Genomic DNA, 27,985 nt, shown 5'->3' with positions numbered 1-27,985 from the left:
GCAGGATCAATAAACTGATCAATAAGGCAGGCAAGATCTTTGGACACAACCTGGAGACAGTCAGAGACAGGAGGTCTCTGAACAAACTGGTCTCCATCATGAACCATCGTGTCTCCATCCACTAAACAGTTTACTGGAGGGACAGCAGAGCTCTCTTTCAAACAGAAAGCTGCAACCCGCCCGCCCGCCCGTCCGTCCGTCCGTCCGTCCATCCATCCATCCATCCACCCATCCATCCATCCATTCATCCATCCATCCATCCATCCATCCATCCATCCTGACTAAAGGTTTCCTTCTGGCTTCTAGTGGTGCTGTGAAGCTGCTTTTTTTTATTTTTTTGTGATGTTTTGGTGACATCCTAACACTAAATGTAAGCATAACTTTTGTTTAAGACAACTCTACTAAACTGATCAAATGTTTGTTCCTTTTGTCCTCAGCCACAGAAAACACAAAACTATGGTAGAGAGAGTTAAAACATGTTGGAGAATGTAACTCCAATGTCCTTGCTTCAGTTACAGTTCATGTAATTATCTCCTCTTGTCTGTCTCTACTTGTTTCTTATAAACTGTAGTGCTTAAGGAAATATTTTAAGTACTCTATATTTAAAATACCTGCTCCTGAAATGTAACTGCAGTGAAAGTATGTAAGTATTTTTGAAAGAATGAACTCAAAGTTCTTGTTATCTTGTGTGACTGTTATTCCATCATATGATGTTTAAGCAATAGATTGTCATAATTCATTTATTAGCTTTCATGTATAAGCAGACTTTTGCTGTTCTAGTTGGTCAATGTGGTCAATTCTTAAAATATCCACTAATAATATTACCCGACTTGTATAAACTTTTGGGTTGTTAGGTTTTTAGTCATATGTTTAGCACAGTGAGGTTTGTAAAATAATTTAGAATATCACCTAATGAAAGCTGACATTTATTTACAGTGAATAAAATGGACAACATCTTCCTTGATGTAGCAGAGTGGAAGTAAAAAAAGCAACAGAAAATAAAAAGCTTTCGGTAAGATCACATTAAATTAGTACAGAAATTCTTCTATCATCATGAACCTTGTCCAGCCCACTTCTTACTTGAAAATGTCAAAATTGCCAAGTCAATCAGTCTGATCCCCTTTAAAAAATTATTTTCTGATCTTTGTGTATACGTGTACATTCATGCTTGAGTGTGCTTTAAGATTATTGCATTCAAAGTTCACAGACTTGTTTCAGGTTCAACAATTTCTTTGTATGCGTGTTAAAACCCTTAAGATCTCTCAGGTTCTTGAGTTCAGATGGTAATGCATGGAAAAAACTGTTTTATATAGAAATAACACTTAATCTCAAATAGACAAAATAAAAATGAGATGGAAACATTGACCAAAAATTCAAACACTTCATCTTTTCTGCAAGGTCTTTCATATTTAAAACTCACCCATTTAAACCCACTGAAGACAGTTGCAGAGTGGTGTAATGGCTGCTGGATGGGATTGGAGGACAGGGTGGGGGTATGGCTGCTGGGGCTAAGGTGGGGGTTGTGCTGCTGCTGGGACAATCTCATCTCCATAGTAGACGGGCTCCCAGACACTGAAGGCACTGATGACACCGAAACTGAAGGCACAAATTTCCTCTCTGGGGAATTTGAGGCCGCATGAACATGTAACATGAATACATACTCTGTAAAGACACTGCTTTCTTTTCCTACGGGAAGCATTTAAACATTCATTAGTAAAGAGGATGACAAAGATGTGAAATGTTAAGAAACAACAGTGTGACCTGATGGGTTACGCTGCTTCATTCAGTCAGTAGTAATTATCTTTGTAAAGGTGGAGCCTCTGTGCAGTGCTTGCCTCACCTGGGTTGGTAACAGAGGATATAGTGACTTTGTAGTTGGCTTTACTGGTGCTGAGGCCTGCGATAACATCCTCAATCCTCCATAGCTCCTTTCTGACCTGGACTTTTTCTTGCTTCTCAAAGAGAAACACATACCCACTTTAACATCTACATACAAATTAGATACATTTTCTTTAACATTCCACATGCTCACATACTTTCAATTCAAAGTCCATTTCAATGAAAGTGAATGGCTGCTTGTGTGAGTTAACAGAGATCACTGAGCCACAGACCTGAGAAAGATCACTGCGGTTCATCTGTCCCTGCAGGGCTGACTTCAGCCAGTCCACATCTCTCTCCAGCTGACTGTACTCATTCCACGCATTCTCCATCTCCTATAGAATAGAACACAGCACACTTTCAGTATCTGAAATAGCTTTCACACTGTACTTCTCTGTCAGTCTGCACTTCTTTAATGAGTTCAAGAAATATGTGATCACACCTACACATAAGCATGTGTTAGAAGTTGAAGTAAGAAGATGTTTTTCACTGGAAAACATTTTTTTAAAACCTGAGTCAACCTATATCTACTGAAAGTATCTGCATATGACCAGAGTACGGTGACGTGACTGACGCTAAGGAGTAAAGATGCATTTGTTTACTTGCATTTAATCATGACATTTATTTGTAAATGCAGTTTTGAAACTAGTAATTTTCCATTTTAAGACTAAACATTTTGAATATTATGGAACAATTTGACAAAAAATGGCCAAGAAAAGCACTCGTGAGTTTCTTTGTGGCATCCGGTTTGTCCCCCAATCACTCATTTTGGTAGTTACAGTCAACCTGAAACATTGTGCCAGTTGCAGGAAACATCAAAAGGGAACGTCTAAAAACAGAAGTGAACTTCTTGTTTCCAGCCAATAAAAACACAATGAACACAGTAGTGTGAACTTTGTGGAGGAGGGGGAAGGAACTTAAGGAGAAGTGTGTTAAATAAATTTGTCTTCACATCTCAAAGAAGCCAGAGTTTTTCTTACTGTGGAGACTTGAGATATTTCAGCCCTGATGTGGACCACATCCTCTTGTAGCAGCTTCTGCTGATAAGCAATTTTCTCAGCATGAGCCGGCTGATCTTTGTACTCTTCCATCTGCTGGTGAGAAACATCCAGCACAGACTCCAGCTTGTCCTGAATAGTACGAAACACACAGGAAACATAAAGCAGACTGCCTTTATGGACCACACGGCAGAACGGGCTGACACACATTAAAGTATCTGGACCAGGAGTGTCCAGCTCTGAGGGCCACAATCATGCAAGTGCCCCTGCTCCAACACACTTAACTCAAATTAATGAGTCATTGTGCAGAACTTCATAGGTTGCTGGATCCATCTTATTTGACTCAAGTGTGTTGAAGCAAGGAAACATTGTAAACTGGCAGGACAGTGGTCCTCGAGTACTGGCTTTGGATACCCCGAATCTAGGCATATTTTGAAGTTTAAGAGTACTATTATAACAGTAAAGCAATAGTATAATACACATAATAATGATATTTGGTTTGAACATGGAAAAAAGGAAAAAAAGGATGAAAAGTGGCAAGTTTTGTTTAGTGGCATCTTTTGAACTTCTAGATTTGTGCTTTTAGCTGTAGGTTTTGTCATAGAACACTGGTTGATGTGAATTTGTGGAGTAATAGATGACACTGAATATGTTCTAAACAGATAAGACTCATTATAGTCTAGTTATTAAGGGTACATAAACACACACACATACACAAAAACACATTGTGGTAGGACCTTTAAATGTTATGCATTAAAGTATGTTTATAACAAAAAACCTTGTCCTCCTTCAGAGAGCGTATCCTGGCTTCTAGCTCCTGTAGGATCTTGTCTTGTTCACACAGTCGACTTAATTTCACCTAAAGAAAATAAAAAAAATAAATAAATAAAGTGAATACAGATAGAACCTATGTACACTGTTTACTGCCAATGACATAAAGCTACACAGGAAGAAGAAAGATAAAATAGTTTATGGGGCGATATATGGAGCACGTGTTTACAACACAGGCCAAATGTTCTATTCTTGTCTTCATTCACCACTTCTCTACAGTGGGTGAGACGAATTGATCGTCTACTGTAGTCTTCACGGTCTGTCAATAAAGCTCATCTTTGTAAAAAGCCCCCAGGAATTCCTCTCATCAGCGCAGTGAGAGATATCAAAAGGTTCTGTACTATCTAGTTTGGGGGTAGAATTTGGTAATATCCATTATGAGTAATCATAATCAAAAATCCATATTTTCAGATTCACTTTTGGAGAAAGCCGTGTTTACTGAGAGTGACAGATTTGTTTTCCCAGAAATGGGTTATTTGTTTATGAAAACAACATAAGACTGCCGAGTTCAGTCTTTTTCACACAGTGTATTTTTTTCTCAGATCTATTTATCATTCTGTTCAATTAATAATTAAGCTGTTTTTATTTTGCTGCCACATATTGTTGTTTTTAATTGCATGAAATATTCATTGTTCAGACAAATTTACTGGCAATTTCTTATAAATTGTTAAAGTGGAACAATGCAAATGATGAAAAGCCAGGACATCCATCTTATTTACCTCTATTCAGCAGAAAACAAAGACGGAGAAAAGCAGGATCAGGCAAATCAAACTGAAAAATTTAACAGCTCAACATCTAAAACTCCCATTACATGTATTTTTCTCTTTAAATTGCAGGGAGGAAAATAAAAGCTGTGGTCGATACACTCAGGCCCTCACTGTGCAGCGTGGATGGGTGTCCCCACAGTGTTGCAACGTGCATACGTTCCTTTCACTCTGCAGCCTGTTTACCACAACTTATGAACACACACACAGACACACCACACTAAAACACACAGTAAAGTCAGACTAAAGTCAGCTGCGTCTCAGTAGTGGATTGTCAGAAGTCGGAAATTGAGATCTTAAAGAAATGAGAGAGATGGGTAAACAGGGCCCATTCTGTAAATATTAACAACACTGTAATTCACTTACATCTGCATCACTTTCTGCTATTTTCACAGGCCTTGATGGTCTCTCTTTTTTTAAACTCTCACGTCCAGTGACCTGAAATTTACAATAATCACGAACACAATAAAATACTATAACAAACCGAAATCAAATAACATATTCAAGAAAACATTCTTCAGTTATTTCACTTAACAGTAACTACTTTTACCTTTAATGCAATAAGCTGCTATCAAAGTCAAGCTGAACAAAATTATTAAGGCAACAGAAAAAATTGTGCTAATAGAATAAAACTGTGTACTCAATCTGTACAAAATGCATCTCTGTGTGTCAGTGAACCCTAAAAACCCAGAGCTGCTCTTTTCTGGCTGCTTAAACTAACAAGTTCTTCATATGAAGAAAAGGGAAGACAAACATTTGTTAAAGTCTTTTTTTTATTTTTCACAAAGCTGCACCTGAAATATTTAAAGCCAATGTTAAGAATTAGAAGCCTCTGCTTTCATGAGGGAGTGGAAAGGCAGTATGATTCAGAATGTAAATTTGGAGATTGTGTTTCTGCACAGTTTGAAATTGATAGATAGAGACTACAGAACTACTGTCTCTTATTCATGCTTCAGCCATAACAATAAAACCCCTGACAGTTAAAATGAGTAACACAGCTCGTCGTGTTACAATTTAATGTTCTTTTGGAAAATCCGACACCCTGGCATTCACATAGACGTTTCTTTAATACTTGTCTAAATATTTTTACAGGCACCGTCACCTTGCTTTATTGCTGTTCAGCCTTACATTTAGGAACTATGTCCTGTTGTATGTCCTGTCTCATGCGTTTTGTTTTTACTTGTTTGATTCTCACTGGAAAGGATGCTCCTATTTATCTCCATCTGTATACCTCCTCCTATGGTAACCACATTCCTAAGCCATAACAGGTGAATCACCATGTGTGACAGATGGTTTGAGGCATGACCCTAACCCTTTATTATGAGTTCACAGAACTTTTGTTCCACAGCTGCACTGTTTTCTTTCAGGGTGGTTTGGCAGGATGTTTTCCTATTAGTAAACAACTTCTGTTTGTATGCAGTTATACCACAATTATAGAACTTGGCAATTTAAAAATCTATTGATTATGTCTTCTTTACTTCTCTGTTAAGCTGAAATTATAAAAAAAACAACTTATAAAACTTGATCATGTCTTCTATTTGCAGGGACTGTAAAATATTATTTCTTTGTTAATATTTGATTTGGTTTGTAAAATATTGTTGGGAGAAAACCTTTCTCTTTAGTCTTATCTAGATGTTACATGCAATATTAAGTGTCTTTAATACCCTTCAAAACTACAGATGCCATCCATTTCCACCACCTTGATGAAAACAGAGGCCCTAAGATATTGCCAGTACTGTATTTTTCTTAAAGAACAGCACTGGGTCATTGGGTCATCTCTTATGTTCAAGCAAGCAAAACAACAGCAAAGTGATGATTTCAAACGGATTCTCAGTTCAAACATAAAAGCCTCTTAGCATGCCAGGAAACTCTTTTAACATCGCAGTTTCCTTCACTTCATCTCAAATCAGAACAGTGTTTTCATATCTCACAGCAGATGAGCTGATGGAAAAAAAAATCATGTCCAAAATCCTGCAAAAATTCAAAAGATGCATCTCATTCCATTTTAAAAGCACTGGAATGGATTATTTCACTTTGTATGCACACCATCCTTACATCCCAACACAAAAGCTGAAGTAGGTCAATAATCTGTTTTAAAACAGGAAATGAAGAAAATTACAGCCTAGATCAAATACAAGTGTGTTTTTTTCTAATTCAGTGTGGTGTTTAACATACAAATAAAGTGGTGTTGAATGCTCTGCACAAATGTGAAAGGGAACATATTTAGTGACATGAGACAGAGTGCTTAAATACAAAAGTCTTAGACATTTAAACAACCGTATTTATAACACTCTTATGGAAATTGCCGTTCTCATGGCTCAAACAATTTAATAGTTCAACCACATGCAAATGAAAACTTAAATTTCTATCAGGATTATCTCAGCATCATCATGTGCTACAGTAACATGACTGCATTGCTCCACCGGAGTTCATCTGAAGTCCAGCATTTGATGGCAAATTAAACTTCAGGACATTTATTTTTAAATATGAAGCAAAATGTTGATAGCACCCTATGCAAAACTACTATAAAAGGAAATGCTTTTTTCTGCTTCAGAAAAAAAAGAGGAGTGTTAAAAGACATGTTAATTGCACCACAAGGAGACAGCAGAAAGCACAGCAGAGAACAGAGGAAAGAACAGGGAGGCAGATGTTGGGGGCAGCAGCAGGAGAACAAGATTGTAGTCCAGAGTGGAGAGATGGAGAAGAGGATTAAATGGATAAAGTGCCATTTACTTTGTTGGGGCCCACCTTCAGATCTAGATACTCCAGGTCCTTCTTCAGTTGTATGTAAGTATCATCAGCCTTTAAATGAGCAGTGGAGAGATAAATCATTTGAAATGAATCTGCAAAGGATAATGGGTGACCAGATGACTCTTAAGGTCTTTATTTGCTGTTCAAGCTTTGCAAACAGAACTTTAATTAACTTGGTCTCAATTACAGTGAACTTCTTCTACCTCTGTATTTTTACCCACAGTTTGCAAAGCCAAACCCTAATTAGGTAATCGTGTAATTTTTGAACTGGTTTAATGTCTCATGTGTGACCTCTTCTGCAACTGAGCAACACAGGTCTTGTGCACAACATGTGGTCAAACTGATCATTTATATTTCTTCATGTTGCATGGAGAATGGCCAGAGAATGGTTAGATGTCAGAAACTGGGTGGAGTTGTCATTACTGAGCGCCATTGCAGCTTCGCTGCGGTCTGCCAGTCTTAGAGCAGTGTACTTTCCTCACAGGCTCGTTTTCAGGCTGTGGCCCAGTGACTGCTTCAGAATGATAACCCCAAGAACAAAAGATTTATCAGTGCACACAGGTACAAATGTGTTGATTGCAAATTCCTTTTCTGTGGTTCAAGATAAGATGTCTATCAAACAAAAAGGAATGGACATTACAAGCATAGTCAACAAGCAACATGCCAATTACTTTTGACAAACACAATCACACGTTGCTCTCATCTCATTGACATGTTTTGATAAGTGACACTTGCTCGAAAACCACAAATCTATAGCTTGTAAGTACAATACAGCCCATGCCAAAACGGTTGAATAAATACAGACAACCAAGCAGTGTCAACAGACTGCAGTCTGTCAAGATGACAGGGAGGTAATGTGTAGGAATGATTGGGGATAGGGGGAGCACAATGCACTGAAAAGTGATGCGGTGTGCTGCATTAGGGAAAATGAGGGTCCCTGACCTGCATGCTGGGGCCTAGAAGGCCGTTGTGCTGGTGATGCTGCAGGTGGGCGAACGCATTGCTGGGGCTCTGCACACCAGCCATCTTGGCCTGGTGCCTCCGAAGTTGAATGAGGAGCAGAGTCAGCTCCTCTGGCTGTAGCCAAGCCCAGGTTTATTGGGGCCAGAGGCCAGTGAAAGCACAGAGGGATGAGAGAAAATATTTGATAACAATCTGGGCAATACTGTGGCTTAGCTATAGAAGCTGAAAGAGCCAAGTGGCACGGAAGCCAGTATACTGCTGCTTCTATTAATGTCCTCTTTGGAACCTAAATTTTAAAAGCCAGAGCTGCACTTTGAATTGCTTTGGAAGGGTGACTTATTGTTTGAAAAAGAGGGCTATGTAAAAATTAAACCAGCCTAAAAAGGGTCACAAATCAAACAGCTCAGGATTTACACCTTGATGCTGTCACTGATGAGTCACATTAATCACATTTCTGTTTAGGTTTTCCTATACGAGTAGAATATGTCAGTACCACTTAACAGGTATATTAAAGCATAAATAAACAATTTAAGTAAGCAGAAAATGTAAACAGAGGATCCTACCGTTTTGCCATGCAAGCTGGGAGCACTGACAGTGTGTGTGATGTAGCCCATAGCCGGCACAGACCTTCTCTCTATTTGGGAAGTCTGTGAAGAGACATAATTCATCTTCTTGTAATCACAGCTCTTACATATTCAAATCAAACAGAATGTCTAATTCACAAAGTAATCTTCAATAGTGTTTGAAAGTGGGAGAAAGATCACTCTATCACACTAAATCAAAGTTAAGGTATTGCCTCCAAGTCTGCAAACAAATTTGACTACACAGCAGATTTATTTTTTTCATCTATCCTTTTTTTTCTCCCTTTCATCACTCCTACTCTTATATGAAACAAGGTGTGCCCCGAGTTTTAGATGCTGCAGGGCTTGGAAAATTTGACGTTTTTGCTTAACACACAGAATTAGTGAAAAACCAGGCCCACTACAGAACCTTAAAAGGACACAAACAACAAGAGATTTAATTAACTACACATAAATTATACCAAACCTGCTTTCTTAAAATAACATTTGTTTGCTACCAGCAAGAGAAGCACTGTAAGCCATTCCCTTTGAGATTCCTATGCCACATTTTTTTTTGCTGTATAATAGGTTTTTTATTTAAATGCAAGATCAGAAGAAAGAGACTGCTGCTGATGTTTGAAATACAGTAGAGATGCTTATAGGGTGCTGAGAAGCCCTGGGCAAATTGGATTAGCCACTAATAAAACATACTTCTTAATGATATTCCACAGAGGCATACAGATTGCTGTTACTTAAGCACACTCCAGCCAGAGAGCACCGTCAGCCTCAGATGCTGGGTGCACCAAGATTCAGTTCCGACTAAAATTAGTTCCCATAAACATCGCCTGTTTGCACAGGCACTGTGGCTGCCTTTGTTAAAAATGCATCTTTCTTTAAAGGAGTTTCTATAATTGTGCATCACCCCATTCAGTGGTTGTAATTAGTGTCCTGACTCTTGGATGAATGATGGCGGAAACAGAGCATATGCAACACTTTGTTTACTTGTGCAAGGCCATCGAGTTGGTTGTGAGGCTTGTGTGTTCTGGTAAGTGTGGTGATGGTTTGGAGGGAGATCTTTTCACATGTGGAGGGTGTGGTGGGGAGACAGCGCAGGGTGTGGATAACGGGACACCCCCTTGCTCCGTCTCCTGCGGCGACGGCAGTGCTGTCTGAGTGCTACGCTGGTTTGGGGAACGGCAGAGCAGCAAGTTTTTACTCACACATGCTTACACCACCTGTGGAGTGCGTCTGGGTGTGGACTGTGTGAATCTGAAAGGGATTCACATGAGCATCAAAGTGTGTGTGCTAAAAAGCTGGAGCCTTCTCAGGCTCCTCATGCTAATCTTCCCATGGTGATCTTGTGAGCTACCAACATGTTGACATCACCATATACCTCACATCCACTATCCAAAGCTACTGTGAGAATGAAAGCTTTGTCGTTTGGCTTGCTATGTGTGATTTCTCAAGTTTTTCTTCAGTCCCATGCAAATCACAGACCACTGGTGGTTTCTGTGTGCCTGTATTACAACATCAAGGCAAATTTACAAAGGGACAGACTTCCATCAAGCTATCCATTTAGCACTATTGACAGTTTTCCCACTTAAAGTGTCCAAGCTGCCCTAGTATGGGTGAGATACTCTGGGAACATCCTCACTATTGCTTCTTTTTTCACTTTATTGGCGCTGTTCCAACATCTAGTTCACAGAAGCTGCGTCCCAGCTACTAAGAAATGATAAACCGCAGTAGCTGGGACTCTAAACAATAAATGAAGAACAAGGAAAAAAACTTAGACAATTTAAATATAATGTAATATAATACTAATATAATAATACTTGCTGATTATTTTTTTAATCTTTGACAAATAAGTTAATAAACTCACTGTTTTTAAAGTCATTCTGGTCGATCTTGTCCACTATCATAAATGACTAGTACTAAACAAAAATTCAGCTAACTGCCCACTGGATATTAACCTTTTGGTGCATGAATTATTACAAAACAGTACCACAGTTTTTTAAATAAAATATTTTACTTCTACAGACATGCACATTGATGTTTTTCTGTATTTTAATCTTATTTTAACTTTTACTCAGTGTATTGATTTTTCTATTTGATTTACAAAAATGTTTATAAAATAATATCTTGTCACGTTAATATATTTTTAAATTTTCTATAAAAACACCTGGATCATTTTCTTGTCCTGTTTATCACTGAGGCAAACTTGGTAATTACAATGTATGTATATATACTATATCAAATGCAGTTATTCTTTATACGTGGCAGAGTATTGGTGACTCACTAATGTCAAATGAAGTTGCTAATGTACGATCCAAACCCATGCATACATTTAAAAACAGCCTTTAAATATGTGTCCTCTGTAGTGGACACTATATATCAAAGGGTTAAGGTACAACAGTTTTGGTTAATGTAGATGTCACTGACAAATCAAGAAACAGTAATGTGTCTCCACTTTTGTCATCATTCTGAATGATGGTTGGAGAGTTGGAGATCTACAGCCCAATGATGGAGTTAAGGTCTGTCAGTCCATTTTTCCTAATTATCTCTCATGCTCCCCAAGTCATTCATTTACAATGTGAATCCAGTGAATGGATTTCCCATCTTGAATCATGGCTTGCTTCAAAGGTAAAACATGTTGCTCCAGGACTGACCACATACAGATACATGTACATGTTGCATAAGATCAGAATGGGTTTAGAGGAAGCTGAAGGATAATGTTAATTTGTCATATACTTGTTAGTATCAGCATGGATAAGTATATTTTCCTTAGAAAAAAAATCTTGTTTACTGTTCTACATGAATAGATAGTAGTAATACATACACAGTAAATGTAAAGTGAAAAATAACAAAGAAACCAGTAGTGGAAACCTAATATTTTGGAAATTAATTTAAAAAACTCTATTAATTCTGTCAATTCAGTATGGAGGGGTGTTTAGCTTAACTGGTTGCGTGACAACCCTAATGAGGCTACAACACCTTGATGCAGCTGGCCCTGATTCAAATCCTGGCCTAAGGTCCTTTGCTTATGTCATCCCCGTTTTCTCTAACCCCTTTCCTATTTAACTCCTGTCAATTAAAGGCCATTTCAACTGAACCCAAACAAATTTTATAAAAAAAAGTCTCTCAGTGTTGATATTCGATTGAAAAAAAAAAGTTTCATATTTTAATTACAACGGTAAAGTGTCTGGAGAATATGTCAGACTGCAACTCTTCTTAATCCTGCCTACAAAAACACACTTCTCATGCAAATACAAGGCAAAAGAAAACTCCAATGATGTTTCAATTTCTAAACATTTTCCTTTTTAAAACCACTAACAGTGATTGTTTGTAAGTAACTGAAAAATTAAATATATATATTACATTACAATAAATAATTGTAATGTAATATAACAATAATAATTTTTTGTAAACAAATTAATTTTTAATTTATATCTGTTTGTTTGAAGAGAATGTTTGGCCTGAATTATTTATACCAAAGGTCAAATTAACCAAAAAAAAGATAAATCATCACAAAAACATGTAATGAAGAATTGGTGCAAATAAATGCAAAAGACCTAATATAAATCAATCTTGAAGATACCAGGGGCCCTTTATTCTCCAGTGTAATCATATTGCAAAGCTGCAGCTCCCCAACAGAAATTATGAAAGCTAAGGTAAGGACAACTGAAACATGACCACCAATGAATGAGATTTACAAACTAAAGAACTAAGATTTTTCCATGAAATAAAATACCTGACAACTAATTTGTCCAAGGTCTTTAAAACTGTTGAAATAAGACTCAGTGTTAAAGGAAGAGAGGGGTGGACCCGTGCTGGATTACAGAGAGATGGTGGAGGAGGGATACTGTCATAAGCTCATGTTATTAACAATAAGTTAGCTGGACTTTTCAAGTAAAGGATACAGTGAATATCAAATCAAATTCAAAATCTGGAAGATATTAACTTCAAACAGTAGTAAAAGAAGAAATCTGCAGCACTCAAGAAGGCCATGATCTTTATACAGGACCCTCCATTACACGTGTCTTAATACTCGACTGTTTATTTAACCAGCAAAGACCTTAAAGGTGACCGAATTGCTTCCTTATCGGAGTCAAAGCCTTTTGAGAACTTGTGGGTCCTTTTCAAACTTTGATTTATAGTTAGAGTAGACAACACATGCTCTCTGAATAGCATTCTGGACAATATGGTTGCTCCTTCAGAAAAGCTTGTTCATTATCAGATTGTGAAACTGAAAGATTTCAGATATTGAAGTTCTGTGGTTATTGAAAAATTGTGGCTATATGAGTGTTTGAGAATTTCTCATTTTTTACACACAAGTTGCAAAAATACAAATGAGCCTCAGAATTTTTCAGAAGTATAAAATTCCTTTGCTGAACATTCAGTTTTGTGGTGTGACATTACATGTATGTATGTGCTCAATGCTAAAGTCTATACTGATGCATGCATTTGTTAAATCACTAAATATATAGTTTAAAAATGTCAGTGATATCAAATGTTTGTGTCTTCCTCTTGCCGGTGTCCTACCTGTGAAAGATGGGCACAAATATGGCCAGGTGAGCTTGATCTTGTGCTGTCGCCAGCCAACACTTCATCCAGGGGCCGGACTGTGCGTCTGTCTGAAGGGGTGTGCGGTCTGCGGGGAGACAGGGGTTTGAAGGAGGAGGGAACTGATGGGGGGACTTCGCATGGCGATGGAGGGACAGAGATGGAGCGTGGCATCTCCAAGGTAACTCTGAAAGATGAAGAGTCTGTGAAATTAGGGCCAGTGTAAATAGGAGCGGTGGGGCTGCCATGACGAAACTGCTGCCGCTGTTGCCACTCATAAAGCTGCCACACCATTCCCTCTTTGGTGGCCATTCGCTCATCAGTGGACATGCGGAAGTGGCTGAGTCGGTCGTGGGCGTATTTATAGTCACTGGGCAAGTTGCATGTTGCTGGAGGTGAGCTGCTGCCAGATGGGAGACGAGGAGACTTTGGCAAAGAGTGATAGGTGGCATCTGATGTGCTGGATTTGGGCTTTAAAGGAGGAGTCCGCCGAGGAAGATTGTACTCACCAGAGGGAGCACTGTGTCAAAAAAAATAAATAAATAAATATAACTGATCTCAAATTAAACATCTTATTCTACATTACACACAATAAACAAAAGGAATGCTGTTTCAATATATTTGCAATGCAATCTTGATATTATCCACTAGAGGGAGGCATTAACTCAAGGTTGTGCCATCATCATTCATGCTACTGAAGTAGAAAAACTTCTGGCTGATTCAAACTGACTGACCTCTTCGGTGTGTCCCCTTTGTGAACTTTGACCCACTGTTCCACTTGAGCCAACGTATTCTTCCTCTGGACATGCTTCTCTACATCAGTTTGTGAAACAAAGCCCCTCGGACAGACAACATTTCCATTTTGCTCTGGTGGAAGAGCCACTTGGATTACAGTCTGCTGTCCATTCTTGTGAGCGACATCATTGACAGAGTCCGGAGACAGTCTTTCTATTCTTTCCTGTTGAGCTGAAAGGCTAAGTTTGCTCTGTATCTCCAAACCATATCTCCCCTCATCCACATGAGCCACTCGGACACTGTTGTCCTGAGGTTCCTCCCTGTCCGTCCTGTGATGGCTTTCTGGCTGAGACTGGGTGATGTGGACATGGTTGGTCTGTGGGACTGCTTGCTGTGTGGCCTTCTCTGGTTTTTCCACCTCTCTGAAAAAGTGAGGTAGGATGACAAGAGATAAACCTGGCTGTAAAACATTTATTAGAGGGCATCATACATTTAAACTCAAATTACAAGGAGTAGAGATGATAAAAGTATTTAATCTTTAAAACAAGGGGTTCCCAAACTGGGGGGCTGGGAGTTATGATGGCTAAATCAAACTTAGTTTTTTGCACTGCTAGCAAAACATGGACAAATTTGTGAAAGTACCAATGGGCAAACGATGATGAATCAACATCAGAGATTTCAACTACCAAAAAAGGACAAGAAAATAATCTGAGGCATATCTTGCGCTAAGCTTGACCACGTAATAGTCAAATTATGTGGAGTGTGTGTGGTAGTAGGAAGGGGCTTGACATTATCGTTGTTGAGGAAAAGGCTGCTCCACAGAAAAGGTTTGGGAACCACTGCTCTAAACTATTACCACACCTTCAGGTATTTAAACATTGTCTAATCCCCCTCCTCTCATTATAGTTTATTATGACGGAGTGCAGCACTTTTCTTAAAACACAGGATTAGGAAGTGGATAGAGAACACAATTAACCCCAAGTGAACCCAATTTCTCAATCCATTTATATAGACACTTGTTTATATTATCAGATATATTACTGAGTATACTTCAGAACAAGTCCAGATCAAAATAAGTAATTAATTGAATTTCTATCCATAACTTTTTATATTTTTAGTACAGTAGGAATATATAATGGAAAGCAAATCACAAGAAAGCTGAAACAATTACTTTTTCTTCAACAAACAGCTTAAGGAGATATGCCACGGCTCTTCAGGTGTTCCTTGTATTATGTGCTTTGTTAATTTCTGAGAATATAATTCCTTAGAGGTAAAATATGAGGAAACAATGGTAATAATAGATGCATTTAAACAGATAGGCACAGGCTCTGGTAGTAGATGGTAGCTATAGCTAGTGGTCACCTCACACTGAGCTTTTTAGCTGGTACAAAACATTTCAGAGTTAATATTTTGTTTCAAGAGACAATAAGACTGTTATGTGGAAATTCAGATCATTGAAAAAAAAGTGTGTGTGGGAGAGGGTTACTCACTCATGTTGGTCTCTAGGTGGCATTATTGCACAGAAAAAGTAAACAGAATAATTCATAATGCATTTACCAGAGATGAAGCATTCCTGGGGAACGCTATGCTACAGGGCTTTTCTGCAGTCAATTTCAAAAAGCAAATCTGCATTCAAATCTTCTTGCACCTTCTGACTGCTGTCACAATCTCAGCTAAACTACATTTACAATATAGCAAACCAAGATGCAGTAGACACACACACACACACACACACACACACACTGCAGACATTATGCTGTCCCAGAATCAGCAGACAGGGCTGGACCAAGTAGGCCTGATCACACTGGTAAATATTAAGGAAAGAAAGAAAAGAAAAATTGATCTATAAAGCTTATAAAGCTTTTCATTCAGTGTCATAGCCAAAGATTATACAGTGCTTGTAATGTATGACTATAACTATAAAAAGAATTATTTGGTGTTGATTTTCTTTTTATGATAAAATATTTTCCTTTAAAATTATATCTTTCCCTTTTGATATAAGGCTAAAACACACCCCGCCCACAGACTGCTGTGCTTTATGGAAGATGTTAGTACTAGAAGAAGCCCAGCCAATCGGAAAATGAATTACTGTGTATAGTGACACCAACCTCTTTATCGTGTGACTCTGCTGCATCAGCGCAGCCTGGTTCATGGCCCGGATCCAGCCATTCATGTCCTCCTGTGTGTCCGCACTGAAGAAATACGTCCGCATCCCGCAGTGTTCTGCCTGTGAGCCAATCACAGAGTTCTTATTGTAAATGTAGGAGCGCATTCCAGTATGGCTCGCCTATCAAAGAGGGAGAGATTGAGAGGGAGGAAAAACACAAGAGGTTTTTACTAAAGTTCAAAGAGAGGGTGATGAGTGAAAAAACTTTCTTCCTCTCTGACAGCTGTCATCTCAGTGAAGTTTACAGCAACTTTTTACTGAAAAAAGGAAAAGGGAGGGAGAACAGTGCTGCAGCAGAAACATCATAAAAATGGCTTTTCTGGGAATAAAAAAAGCAGGTTATGTATTAGCTTTGATTTTCAATAAAGCAGTTGCAGTCCCTTTAGCAAATAGATGTTAGAGCAAACAACCACACAAAAGAAAAGAAAAAACAATAATGGACACCTTTCATCACTTTCGGGGTACAAACATAACCAAACATCCTAAATATTAGCTTACCTTTTGTAAAGTTTGAAGCGCAATAAATCTGTACTAATTGCTTGAGTACATGGTACAGCTACCATTTCTCTAAACCCCACCCAGTTGCCACCATAAAGGGACATTCAGCAGCTTTTTGCACAGTTTCACAGCAACTGCACTGTTTTCAATCAAAATGTACTTTTCTTGGTCTTCACAGAATTTCACTAATCAGATTAGTTTTTAGTTTATGTATCTCCAAAGTCAATATTTTTCTTTAAGTCGTTTCACACTAATCATAGCTTGAAATGCATTGCTGTAGAAAGAAAAATATCTTTACTGGGTTCATTGCTGCATTTCATGTATTAGTATTTTATGTCATTATAAACACAAACCTGATTCATCATATGCATAGAAAACCGGAGCGCCACCAATAATGAAGTACCATTAATGAAATGAGTTTTTACTTTTTGACTTGGTGTCTTTATAAACTTCTCACAGCATGTCACTGTTGCTACTGCAAACTTCTCTCTCATCAATACTTCAGTAAACTCAAAATAGTTTAAACATCACACTCTATCAACTCTACAAACTATCAATAGCCTGCTAATCTTATACAATAGATTTAACATGTCAAAAGCACAATAAGGCTTATTTCAAACTAAGTTAAAAGTTAGGCATTTATCATACAAAGTATTTTAACAAAGATAGAATAATGTAGGTACAGCATAAGGCCAAGTTGATGGCAACATATATCCAATGAAATGCAATGAGATTCGAGAGGGGTTTGGAAAATGTAGATGAGACCCTGGTACCCTCCCCCATCCACACAAACACACACACAACCCCATGATGATGAGCAGCAATAAGTGATAAGAAGCTTGACAAGACAAATACCAGAGCCACTGAGCATAATACTGTCAGAGCTGAAACTGAACAGTCAAATGAGCATCACAAGCTCAACCGATTCATAAAAACTCAAGTAATTTGTTTTTAATTTGTGATTTTTTTAAATATCAGGTGTCTTCCTTTTCACAGTTTGTGAAGTCCACCAGATTGAATTCGAAATGAAGTGCTGACTCTTGCACAACAGTATTGTACACACAGTACTGTAAACATACCCTGGACCTCTCATGTTAAAAATTGGAAGACTTGGAAGAGAGTTGTGAGTTCTGCACTATATATACAATTTTCTGTGCATAATTTGCTCAGATGCTGTGCAATAATAATAGACAAATATATTACTGTCCAAATACAAACATTCAGCACTGTGCAAACAAAGCACTGTAACCCCCCCGCCCCTATTATTCACAGGTAATTCATGTATTGAAACTATTGGCAATCATATGTGCTCTGGCATTGTCCTTAAGTAACTGGTTTTGGCCATGCCTTTTCATGGTAAGGCTTAAATGCACATTAGGAAATGTGCACTTAGCAACTACTAGCAAGGTTGAAACCTAAATGAGGTGAGGATGGTGGTCTACCGATGAGGCTAAAGTTAAATCAAATACCTATTCATGCAAGACAGGAAGCCTGTGTGACTCAGGACGGTCGCCCGCAGAGAACAGTACTCACTCCGCCCGTGCAAACACACCGGGTCGCAATGGAAGGCAATTGACCAACAGGGAATGAGAGAAACACAGTGAGATGAGCAAAAAATAAGAGAACAAAAAACAACAGGAAGTTACAGCTGATCAGTGCTGACTCAAACAGAGAGAACAGAAATGGCTCCAGCTGTGTCTTTTTGGCAGCAACAATGAGTAACAGTGACCACATTTTAGCTGTCTGCAGTTAGAACACATCATTGTGAAATGCAAACACAACTATATCAGTTACAACTGATTTAAATTTTCTACACCCAATTTCAACTTCAAACTTCAGATTGATTATTTACTGTCACTGCCTCCAGTTTGTTATTTCAGCTCAGTTTTGTCTGTAATTCACAGGAAATGTCATGAGCTATAACTTCCCGGAACATCCCAGCTGCCGCTGTGCTTTCTTAAGAGTAACTGAAATTTTCTAAGGAACCTCACAGCCACATAATTGAAAGGATGGTTCAGAGAGAGATCAGGAAGGTTGGGGAAACCTTTAAATGCAGGGTGGTACAGTAGAACCCAGGCTCATTATCTCACCTTACTTTACATATACACCCAGAGAAGCAGGGTGGGGGGGGGAGAGGACAATGAACAGGCTCAATCTACGATTAATATTCCAAGCAGCACAATTATCATACAGGTTTCATGGTATGCAATTTGATCTTTAAATCGCAGGAGATATGTACCACACAAGCACACAAATTCATATTCAGACTGCCATGAGCACACACTCACACTGACACATTTACACACGGGATCCAAAGGGGAAAAAGTACAAAGGAGCTGAAAGGATTGCAACAGAATGCCCTGAAGCAGCAAACATTCAGACACTACTGTTCTTTGCAGCACCCTCTGTGTTTCCACTAAGGAGGCACATAAATCTCTTTGCCCTCCTCTGGTAGATTTCACAAAAAAAAAAAAAAAAAAAAATACACTAATGCTGGCCAGCTGTAACATAAGGTATACTGCCATTCAAATTTCATTGAAAGTGCATATCATACTGCAGGCTACACTGCCGTAGCCTTCCAAACTTAAACATGTTAAATATTTTTGATCTACTACCTGTCTAAAATAGCTGAATAATGCGGCCTGTGCATTAGTCTGCAGTGCTAATTTGATTAGATCCTCTCCTTTAGATCTGCTTGAGCAGTCCAATAAGATGTATGCCATTCATTTAGCAGGAAAAGGTCAATTTTGCATAAAAAGGTCAAGAGGATTGGAATATTAGATTCTGCAAAAGTGGACTTCAGAATGAAATCTCATGCTAAAATGTGAACATAAGAAGTGTCTAAAGTACACCGTGGATGAACAATTTCAGTGTTAAAGAAATCCCAATAATTTTCACCACATTTTTACAAGAGATTTTTAAAAATTTTGCTTAAACTAATTCATGAAAATGATGTAAGTTGATCATAATATTAGTGTTTCATATTGTCAAGAATCTGTAAATCTAGAATAAATAAAACAATCTATACACATTTCAATTCAAACATAAAAAAGAACATAACAGCGGACCTAAAGAAACAAAGAATGACTGGATTTTGAAAACTGCACATAAACATGATAATGTCCATGAATAGATCTGACTCAAAGCCACCTCAATGTTACCTTGAAAGCATATTTTCGATTTATGTGGTCATCAGGCTCAACTGGTGCAATGACATAACTGGGCAGAGGAATGCTACCAAGCACTGTTTCTTCTCGACTGTCTGTGAAACAAGAACACACACACATATACAGAATATTCTTAGAAGCATTCAAAACAACATCTAATTCTGCTGAGATCTTTGACGATGTTTATGAGTGATCACAGATTTACGAACAGCAAGAAAATGAGCGAGGCATAATTCATGCGTGACTTTTGTCTCTACGAGGCCTTGTAGCAGCATGTGGCCTGAAGTGGCATGTGGCTTATCTATTATTCAGAATGATTAATGGAGGAGAAGAGGTAGGTGCTATGGCAACACAAGCAGAGATTAAATCCCATAATAAAGAACTCAAGTTAATAGGGTAGGAGAAGTTCGAGGAAGTGAAGGCCTGGGAGTGTATGAGATGTCACACATCTACTTACAGACCGGCATTAATCATAATGACAGCAGAGGGGATCACTGATTTCACAACTGTCTGCTTAACTCTGACCCAGTGCACTTTTCATAGACTCACCTTTGTAGTAAAACAAGCAGTAGTCTGACAAAACAAACCACTTCCGTTTCCACAGTCGCATTCCAGAGCTGTCCTGGAGGTGAGGGGGGAAACAACACACAATATATTTAGAGCGCATCCATGCGGGGGCACATATTAATTCACATTTTAATTAAAAAGTGTAGTTTGGGAATAGTGTGCTTGTTAGCTCCAGTGAGGGGGAGAAGTCTATGTGCATATCATTAGAACAATAATTGATTTTTTTTTTTCACTTCTTGTAGCGCAAAGCTGCAGCCTGCACATTTTGCTGTTTTGTATCTGTCTCTTTTTAAAAATTGTATACGTCTGAAGATTATGCAATGAAAAAGGTCTTAAACAGACAAAGTAAGTCTTCAATTTAAAAACCTTATGGTTTGTAGAACATCATCAATATTGAGATAATTTGTGATTATGTGGCCACTTTCATATAAGAACAGAGGAACCTAAGCTCACCTGCTTGTAGAGCCAGCCTCTCACCACCACTGGGATGTTGAGGTTTCTTTTAATAGAATGATCCCTCTTGCCAAAACTATGTACTTTCCCTGTTCCTCTGGAGCCCTGCAGGAAGTAAAGAAAAACATAAACTTTGTGTTGGCTTTTCTGAAGGACTATAAGCCAATCTACTTAGCTTTTATGAGATTACAGTAACAAATGGAAGATGCAATGTTATGTTCACAACGGCACTGTGCTGCATGGCGTAAAGAATGCAAGTGCAAACTTGTTACTTGGAGAGAAGCAGTATTTCAAAAATAGTAAAGTAGCCTTCTTTCCTGGAAGTTCCTTCTTTTAACACTCACATCACAAAGAGGAAATACCAGTTGGCTAACCCATGCATCTATGTATAATCAAGTTCATTTTTAGACAAGGTCAGTCTTTTTTCAGGTGATTTTCTACACAACTATGTGGAGCTGCCAGACTAAAAGACAAAAATGTCAAATGTGCAGAAATATAAAAAAGCCAGTCATTATACTGAGTATAATCTAACTGACTATGCAATTAATCAAAATTAAATAAATACATACAAACATCCATACATAAAATAAAAAACACAAACATAAACATAAACAGAGGTCCCCACAAACTTACACAGGAATCTTAACTTAATAAATGAATAGAATAGAATAGAATAAAAATACTTTATTAATCCCTTTGGAGAGTCCTCAGGGAAATTTGGGAATAAAAGAAAGAAAAATCTAGCCAAACCTTTTAAGGTGGTAAAGAATGCAAGTATTATTGTATCAGATGAATCAGACTTTTCATCAGATCTTGATGCGGAAACTGGCCTCGACACAGCATCGGCTTTTTGTCACAGTAAAAGCCAGCTTATAGGATTTTAGTCCAACTACAAAAGCGACTGAAACCATGTAAACATTCACTTCTGTACCAACAAGGCTGGTGTATTTTAGCAGGACTCTACTGTTATGCTGCCCATGGTAACGAGCAACACTGTCTAACACAACTGAACGAAAAAAGTTAGCTTTAGGCTAATTTAGACAGTACTGTTGACTTCCTTGTCGAGGTGAAAGCTGTCAACTTCAGCTTTCCTTTTAAAATCTTTCTCCTTGAGTTCCTTCCACCTGGGAAAGGCTAGCACAATCTTGATTCTCCTTTTTTGTATCGTCTGGTCAAGCTGCCTTTTAAGTGCCATATTTTGCTTTTTTGCTGATGGTAAAGTGGCTCCCATGCTGCTACTGCATATGCATGGACCTGCATTTTTGAGAATAACAATTGAACAGATTTTCCAACTTGGCTGGGTAGTGAGCCTTTCTAGTTTTTCTTCTCCTCCCGTGTCTCAGTCACTATGCGCTGGGTCGCGTTGGTGCTAATTGTCCCTTGTAGGTGGCTGTAATTTCAAGATGGCAGAACGTCATGGTGCTGCCCTATCGACTTACCCGTCATATGTATGAACAAATCTTATGTGTCAAATCATTAGCGGCGGTCATAATATACCAATGATAACACATATATACATGCAGACATCGAGTTTGGCCAGTTGCACAATGTCCCTTTAAGTCTGTCTTTACAGCTGATATAGTCGAGTATCAACCTTTGAGTTACAACTATGTATGTATGTATCTGACTATCACTTAATTATGACGTCCCATCTTGTTTGAATTCATGCTTGTGTTGTTCTTACTCTCAAATGTAAGTCGCTTTGGATAAAAGCATCTGCTAAATGACTGTAGAATAGAATAGAATATATTGGACTCTATTCAATGGCATCTTTGGCATCTCCACTTTTCTGAAATAAACATGGTTGTAATGAAAAATATCTTTGATCATTGTGGAAATCTGAGTAAGAATAAATAATTATATACTAGTGGTTACAGAGGTGGGCTTGGGTCTGGAAGACCTGGGTTCAAGACCCTGGGCTAGCAACTGAGGTGAACCACTGTGGGCCCTGAGCAAGGCCCTTAACCCCCAACTGTTCCCCAGGCACTGGAATCTGGTCTGGCAGCTCACTGCTCCTGGTTTAACTAGGATGGGTTAAAATGCAGAGAAAGAATTTCCCAGCTGCAATTAATAAAGTATAATAAATAAAAAATAAAAAGTAGCCGATTAATGAGTTCAATTCATCAACATGAGCAATAATCCACACCGAGAGAGCACTTTAAGCAATTTACTAAATAAAAATATCTGATTAGTGATGACTATCTACACACAAAAAAATGTTTTTGTCTTTTTCTAAAGAAAGACATTTTATTCTTTATAAGATAATAAGATGATTTAAGCATCTATCTTAAGATTTTTTTCAGTTCAGTAATAAATTAAAGAACATACAAAAGTAAAGCCTTTTGCTCAAAAAGCCGAATTCTCAGGAACGGCATGCTTACCTTTGACCCTGAGGTAACATCCACTGCTGCTGAGGTCACAGCCTTGGATGACTCTGTGACCATGCTGGGAGATCTCTGACTGGCCGCTGACTTGGACATACGGGACTCTATCCTGAATTTAAGAGAACAACATAAAAGATCAGTAACACAGACAATTATATTCCTTCTTAATTCCTGAATTGACGAGCCATGAAACAGAGCGCAGCCCTGTGCTGAGCTTTCACATATAAAGGATATGACTATTTCCTGAGAGAAACACGAGACCTGTCACAGCCAATGGCTTTGCGGTGGATGTGTTAACACTGGAAACAACACTTCAGTGGTCCAACACTTACTGCGGGACCCATAAACACACATAGTGTTGAGACAAATGACAAAGAATCAACATTACCTTTCACTTTTCAAGAGTATTTCTAAGGATCCGTGAGAGAGATGTAGTATAAAGGCCATTCAGTTTCATTGCCACATTGGTGTCAATTCTTTCTATTACAGACGGTGTTATTAAAAAGATTTTATGTCCTTGGACTTCAGTCAGACCTAATATTTATAGTTCATCTGCTGCAGACTGCAACTTCAAATTTGATGATAAGAATCCTAAATAAAAGATAAATATCAATATGTAATTCTGATTGCCACACTACGAACTAGAGGAGGTCCAAAGTCACGTTGAAGGGCAATTTGCTAACATGGAAAGCTCTTAAACTAATTCAGCTCACATCTGTCCAGACTAAATAAGTTTGATAATGTCTTTACTTTGTTTCTCTGTTCCATCCAAATGATATTTTTTAAAGACTAATGTGTTTGATATGGCTTTTATCTGCATACTGCAGTTTTTGTTAGAACTGTAGTGCTTGTTTAATGTTTAATACAATTTTATTTAATTTTAGTCTGTGACTATGCAAATTCAAAGAGATCTGTAGTCAGACCAGTACAGAAAACTGTTCCAGCAGGAGAAGGCACCATGTCACAAGGCTCAAATCATCTCAGTCTGGTTGCTCACTGTCCTCCAATGGCCTCCAATGTCATTGTAAGTTGACATTGGTGTCTGGTGTTTCTCAAAAAGATATTATTTTTCATACATATGGGCATCAAACTTCTTTATATTTAAACCTTAGTCTGTCATTCAATATATTTCCTCAAAAAAAAACAAAAAAAAAAAAACAACTCTTTTTCTCTTTTGAATCCAGCGATCAGTACAGCTGTGACTGATAACTAACTAAAGAGAGAAAATGTAAAGCAGCGAAGCAAAACTTACCACATTCTCTTGATTCCTCGTCAGTATATAGCATTTATATATACCACTTTAAAAAAAAAACAAAGAAATAGGAAAACTAACCCCTACTACTGTACTGCTATTCATCTGCATCCACATTAGGCCACACAAAGCACCAGCCCGACAGATTACTCTGAAATACTGACTCCAATAATAGCATCTTTACATGATGTTACATCATGTCTTTTCAAACACTTGCATCAGACCCTCTGAAGAAAAAAACTTGGTAAATTTGATGAGAAGTTTGAACTTGAAGAACAGAACAATGAAACAATGAGGCAAAATATAATAGTGTTACTTAGAAACCACTGAGCTTAGGATCCCTTTCACATCTATTTTGGCATTGTCCAGTTCTGCAAAACTTTGGGCATGAGACATTTAAGTGGTTCTCAACACACTACAAATCAAACTTGCAACCTGATTATTCTCGAGCCTTATTTGGCTGTTCCGAATTAACAATAACTTTGCCCTTCCATCATTAGCGTGCTGCTAAAAAAATTATTTTATTAAACTTGAAGTCTTCTTCCGCCCCTATTTTTAGAAGGTGGCTGAACGAGATGATTTCTATAGCCAGGATAGAGCAGATCCATCTTGGGAAAAGCAATGCACAAGCCTGCTTTCAGGAAATTTGGAAGCCTTTTTTTTGGCATCATTAGACAAAAACTAAGAAGGTGATGATCCACCCCCTGGTTGTGTTTTCAGTTTTTTTTTTTTTCCTGTCTGTTATACTATGTATGTGATCTAAAAGCTTCAATGAAAAGACTAAAACAAGAACCACTGAGCTTCATGCTCAAACTAATCTACAAATATAGCAGCAGGCGCTTTAATCTGCACTGTACATGAGAGTAGGTAAGATTTGCATGTGAGTAATCACTGCTTACAAACCCACGGGCTTAGAAAGCAGGGTTTTATCAAAAAATCTTTCTCTAGGCTGTTGCATCTTTTGGTTTGAGCCTTGTATGAAATTTGAAGGAAGAGCACCAGAGATAAAACTTAAGACATCACAAATGAATTGGATTTAATATAACCTCAAAAATGTAATCATAGTTTCAGTCCAGTCTGACATTTCAAATGTATTTATAACAGATTTCCCAGTTAGGCGTTCTGCAGACCTGTAAAATTATACTGTATATAAAGCTAATGTTGTGCTGCAGCTACAGCATGTGGGCCACTATTACAGTGAAGTCAAGGGCATCTCTAACAGTAATTATATACGGTAGCAATGGAAGAACCTGTGTAGGAATTTAAAAAATGAGTATGTGATTAGGAAGGGACACTAGTCAGCATCTTGGATAGTTTGCCACCCACAGCAGTCAATTAAATTAACACTAACCTCCCATGTTACACCATCTTTCATTGTTTAACTCCTCAATAAAGTCAATAAACTCCTCAATAAACTCCAACAGAGTTGAAGCAGCATGACTGATGATCAAACATCTCCAGCTTCAATTAATATTCTCTCTGCAAAATAACATAATCCAACAATAGTCTAAGGCAGAAAAAATCATATTATAAACAGTCCTTGGCAGAACTGAAAGAAACAATGAACATCAGGAAACAATGTGACCTGGAAACACAACCTAAATATCCTATTGTATACCATAAGGGGGTCAACAGCAGCAACGATTGCTATTGTTTGTTTTTTGTTTGTTTTTTTCATACTTTTTTATGCCGCACTATACTTAATTCAGTGAAAAGTAGATAAGAAGAGGATGAATATCATAGACTAAAAAACAAAAAAAGAAAAAAGCACTGACAAAATAAATGGAAAAAGACAGAACCTTTAACCTACAGTCACTGTACACTCACAACTTGGACTGCAGCCAGCATTTTTACAGGATGTGTCTGTCGTACCAAGGGGACGTTGCTGTTTTATGTGAAGCTTTCATTCTGTTTACCACCACTGTCATTGGAACAGTTCCCCAAGAGATTTGTTGTGGCAAGTGGATGAGCAGAGCCATATTTCACATCTGCAGTGTAGAGGAGGGAAATTCACTGGGCTCTGTCTTCCCGCTTTTCTTACTATGATGGAAATAAAAGCTTTGACATTTTAAGCCCTTATAGATGGTAGGTGTGGATGTGAACAGTTAATTAATTGATCACAGTGTAATAATCAATAACAGAGTCAAAAGCTTCAGGCCGGTAAAGAACATGCCGATCGACTTCTCTGTAGGGAAGGGCCTCCTGAAGCTCCTTCCGGCTCTAAAGCTGTCCACTATCCAATTCAGACCTCCTGGGAGGATACAGAGTTTCTTCCTAGTCTGAACAATCCTACTTCCTATTCAGATATCAATGTGTGTAGAATTAATCCTATAACATTACCACAACACTGAGCAGAACTACAACACAATTCAGTCATGGGGAAGTTGACCATGCAATGAACCACAACGTCACACTCACGTCTACAACAGGAGGATAGAAAAACAGATGCAAAAATGGGAAGAAACTCAGAAAACATATTACTCCACCAGTGTTACACAAGGATAAATCTATTTGTCACACTGAGTTTATTCTGCCTGTAAACCCCTGTTATTTCATGTCTTCTGTGATGTGAGCATGAAACTAAAAGGCTGTGTTAAACACTGAGAACCTAGAGCTTGACAGATAACATGAACCCAATATAAAACGTCTAATCAAAGATGGTGGTTGTACCTTTGAATGCTATGTGATTTTGAAACTTAACTTATACCATAGACTAAACATCAACATACTATAACTTTGCTTCTCTAATTTAACGATGAGTATCTATTGCAGATTCAGCTCAACTAGGTTTTCTCTTTAGACTTGTCTCATTGCACTTTCCTATTATTGGTATTGTAAGATACCGTGGCATCGAAGTCTAGATTCAGTGCAATCTGTTGGTTTTCCTTAGCTAGGCTATATTTATTATGAATTGGCTTGTATGAATACTGATTGGAAAGCTGGAATTGATTTGTTTGTAAAGTGCTCTGAAATGATGTTGTAAATTGGCGCTATACAAATAAAGCTGAATTGAAGCTGATTTAAGATTTACATGTTTTACCTCCATCTGCTGTGTTTGTGTTAGATTTTCCTTTCCTTCATAACAGCAACAGCGTTGCATTGATAGCCTTATTATTTCATATTTCACAACTATTGGTTGGTTTGTAGACAAGTTTTTGTTAGAAAAAAATCCAGATGATTGGATGTGCATATGAAACATCACTCGAACAAGCATCATAACTTCACAGATTAACAAGGAATTAACTTGTATCTTTAACAACACTGGGTAAAACCCAGGGCAAGATCACAAAAAATGACATTGTCACATTTTGAAATTGTTTATATTTTAAGAGTCATCGATTAAATTGTATGTGTAATTAGAAAGAAAAAGCATTAAAGCAAAACTCTTCCCTAAATGTTCATCCTTAAACTTCGGTTATAGACATTATTTTAAATGTTTAATTAAGATACCAAGAAG

The 27,985-nt window shown here is 37.9% G+C and overlaps 1 protein-coding gene across 12 annotated transcripts in view; it reads right to left on the bottom strand.

Annotated features, from left to right (window-relative positions):
• The window catches only part of plekha7b (pleckstrin homology domain containing, family A member 7b), a 79,303-nt gene that overhangs the window by 11,997 nt on the left and 39,321 nt on the right, over nucleotides 1–27,985 (bottom strand). For 5 of the 12 annotated variants that reach the window (XM_041989613.1, XM_041989659.1, XM_041989712.1 and 2 more), the window contains 16 exons: nucleotides 23,274–23,385; nucleotides 20,893–20,997; nucleotides 20,422–20,494; nucleotides 19,867–19,967; nucleotides 16,149–16,327; nucleotides 14,040–14,462; nucleotides 13,285–13,825; nucleotides 8,749–8,832; nucleotides 8,165–8,299; nucleotides 7,205–7,273; nucleotides 4,838–4,909; nucleotides 3,655–3,735; nucleotides 2,859–3,008; nucleotides 2,112–2,213; nucleotides 1,841–1,952; nucleotides 1,421–1,617 (listed from right to left, as the gene is read on the bottom strand). In XM_041989613.1, coding sequence (XP_041845547.1) covers nucleotides 1,421–1,617; nucleotides 1,841–1,952; nucleotides 2,112–2,213; nucleotides 2,859–3,008; nucleotides 3,655–3,735; nucleotides 4,838–4,909; nucleotides 7,205–7,273; nucleotides 8,165–8,299; nucleotides 8,749–8,832; nucleotides 13,285–13,825; nucleotides 14,040–14,462; nucleotides 16,149–16,327; nucleotides 19,867–19,967; nucleotides 20,422–20,494; nucleotides 20,893–20,997; nucleotides 23,274–23,385 — 2,536 coding nt within the window. The remainder of the gene's footprint in view (nucleotides 1–1,420; nucleotides 1,618–1,840; nucleotides 1,953–2,111; nucleotides 2,214–2,858; nucleotides 3,009–3,654; nucleotides 3,736–4,837; nucleotides 4,910–7,204; nucleotides 7,274–8,164; nucleotides 8,300–8,748; nucleotides 8,833–13,284; nucleotides 13,826–14,039; nucleotides 14,463–16,148; nucleotides 16,328–19,866; nucleotides 19,968–20,421; nucleotides 20,495–20,892; nucleotides 20,998–23,273; nucleotides 23,386–27,985) is intronic. The other 7 variants (XM_041989630.1, XM_041989621.1, XM_041989640.1 and 4 more) reach the window with 7 other exon arrangements.

The sequence above is a fragment of the Melanotaenia boesemani genome, chromosome 1 (assembly GCF_017639745.1).
Source record: "Melanotaenia boesemani isolate fMelBoe1 chromosome 1, fMelBoe1.pri, whole genome shotgun sequence".
NCBI classification, from domain to species: Eukaryota; Metazoa; Chordata; class Actinopteri; order Atheriniformes; family Melanotaeniidae; genus Melanotaenia; species Melanotaenia boesemani.
The sequence above is the reverse complement of the archived record's forward strand: the minus strand, read 5'-3'. Positions and strand labels throughout refer to the sequence as shown.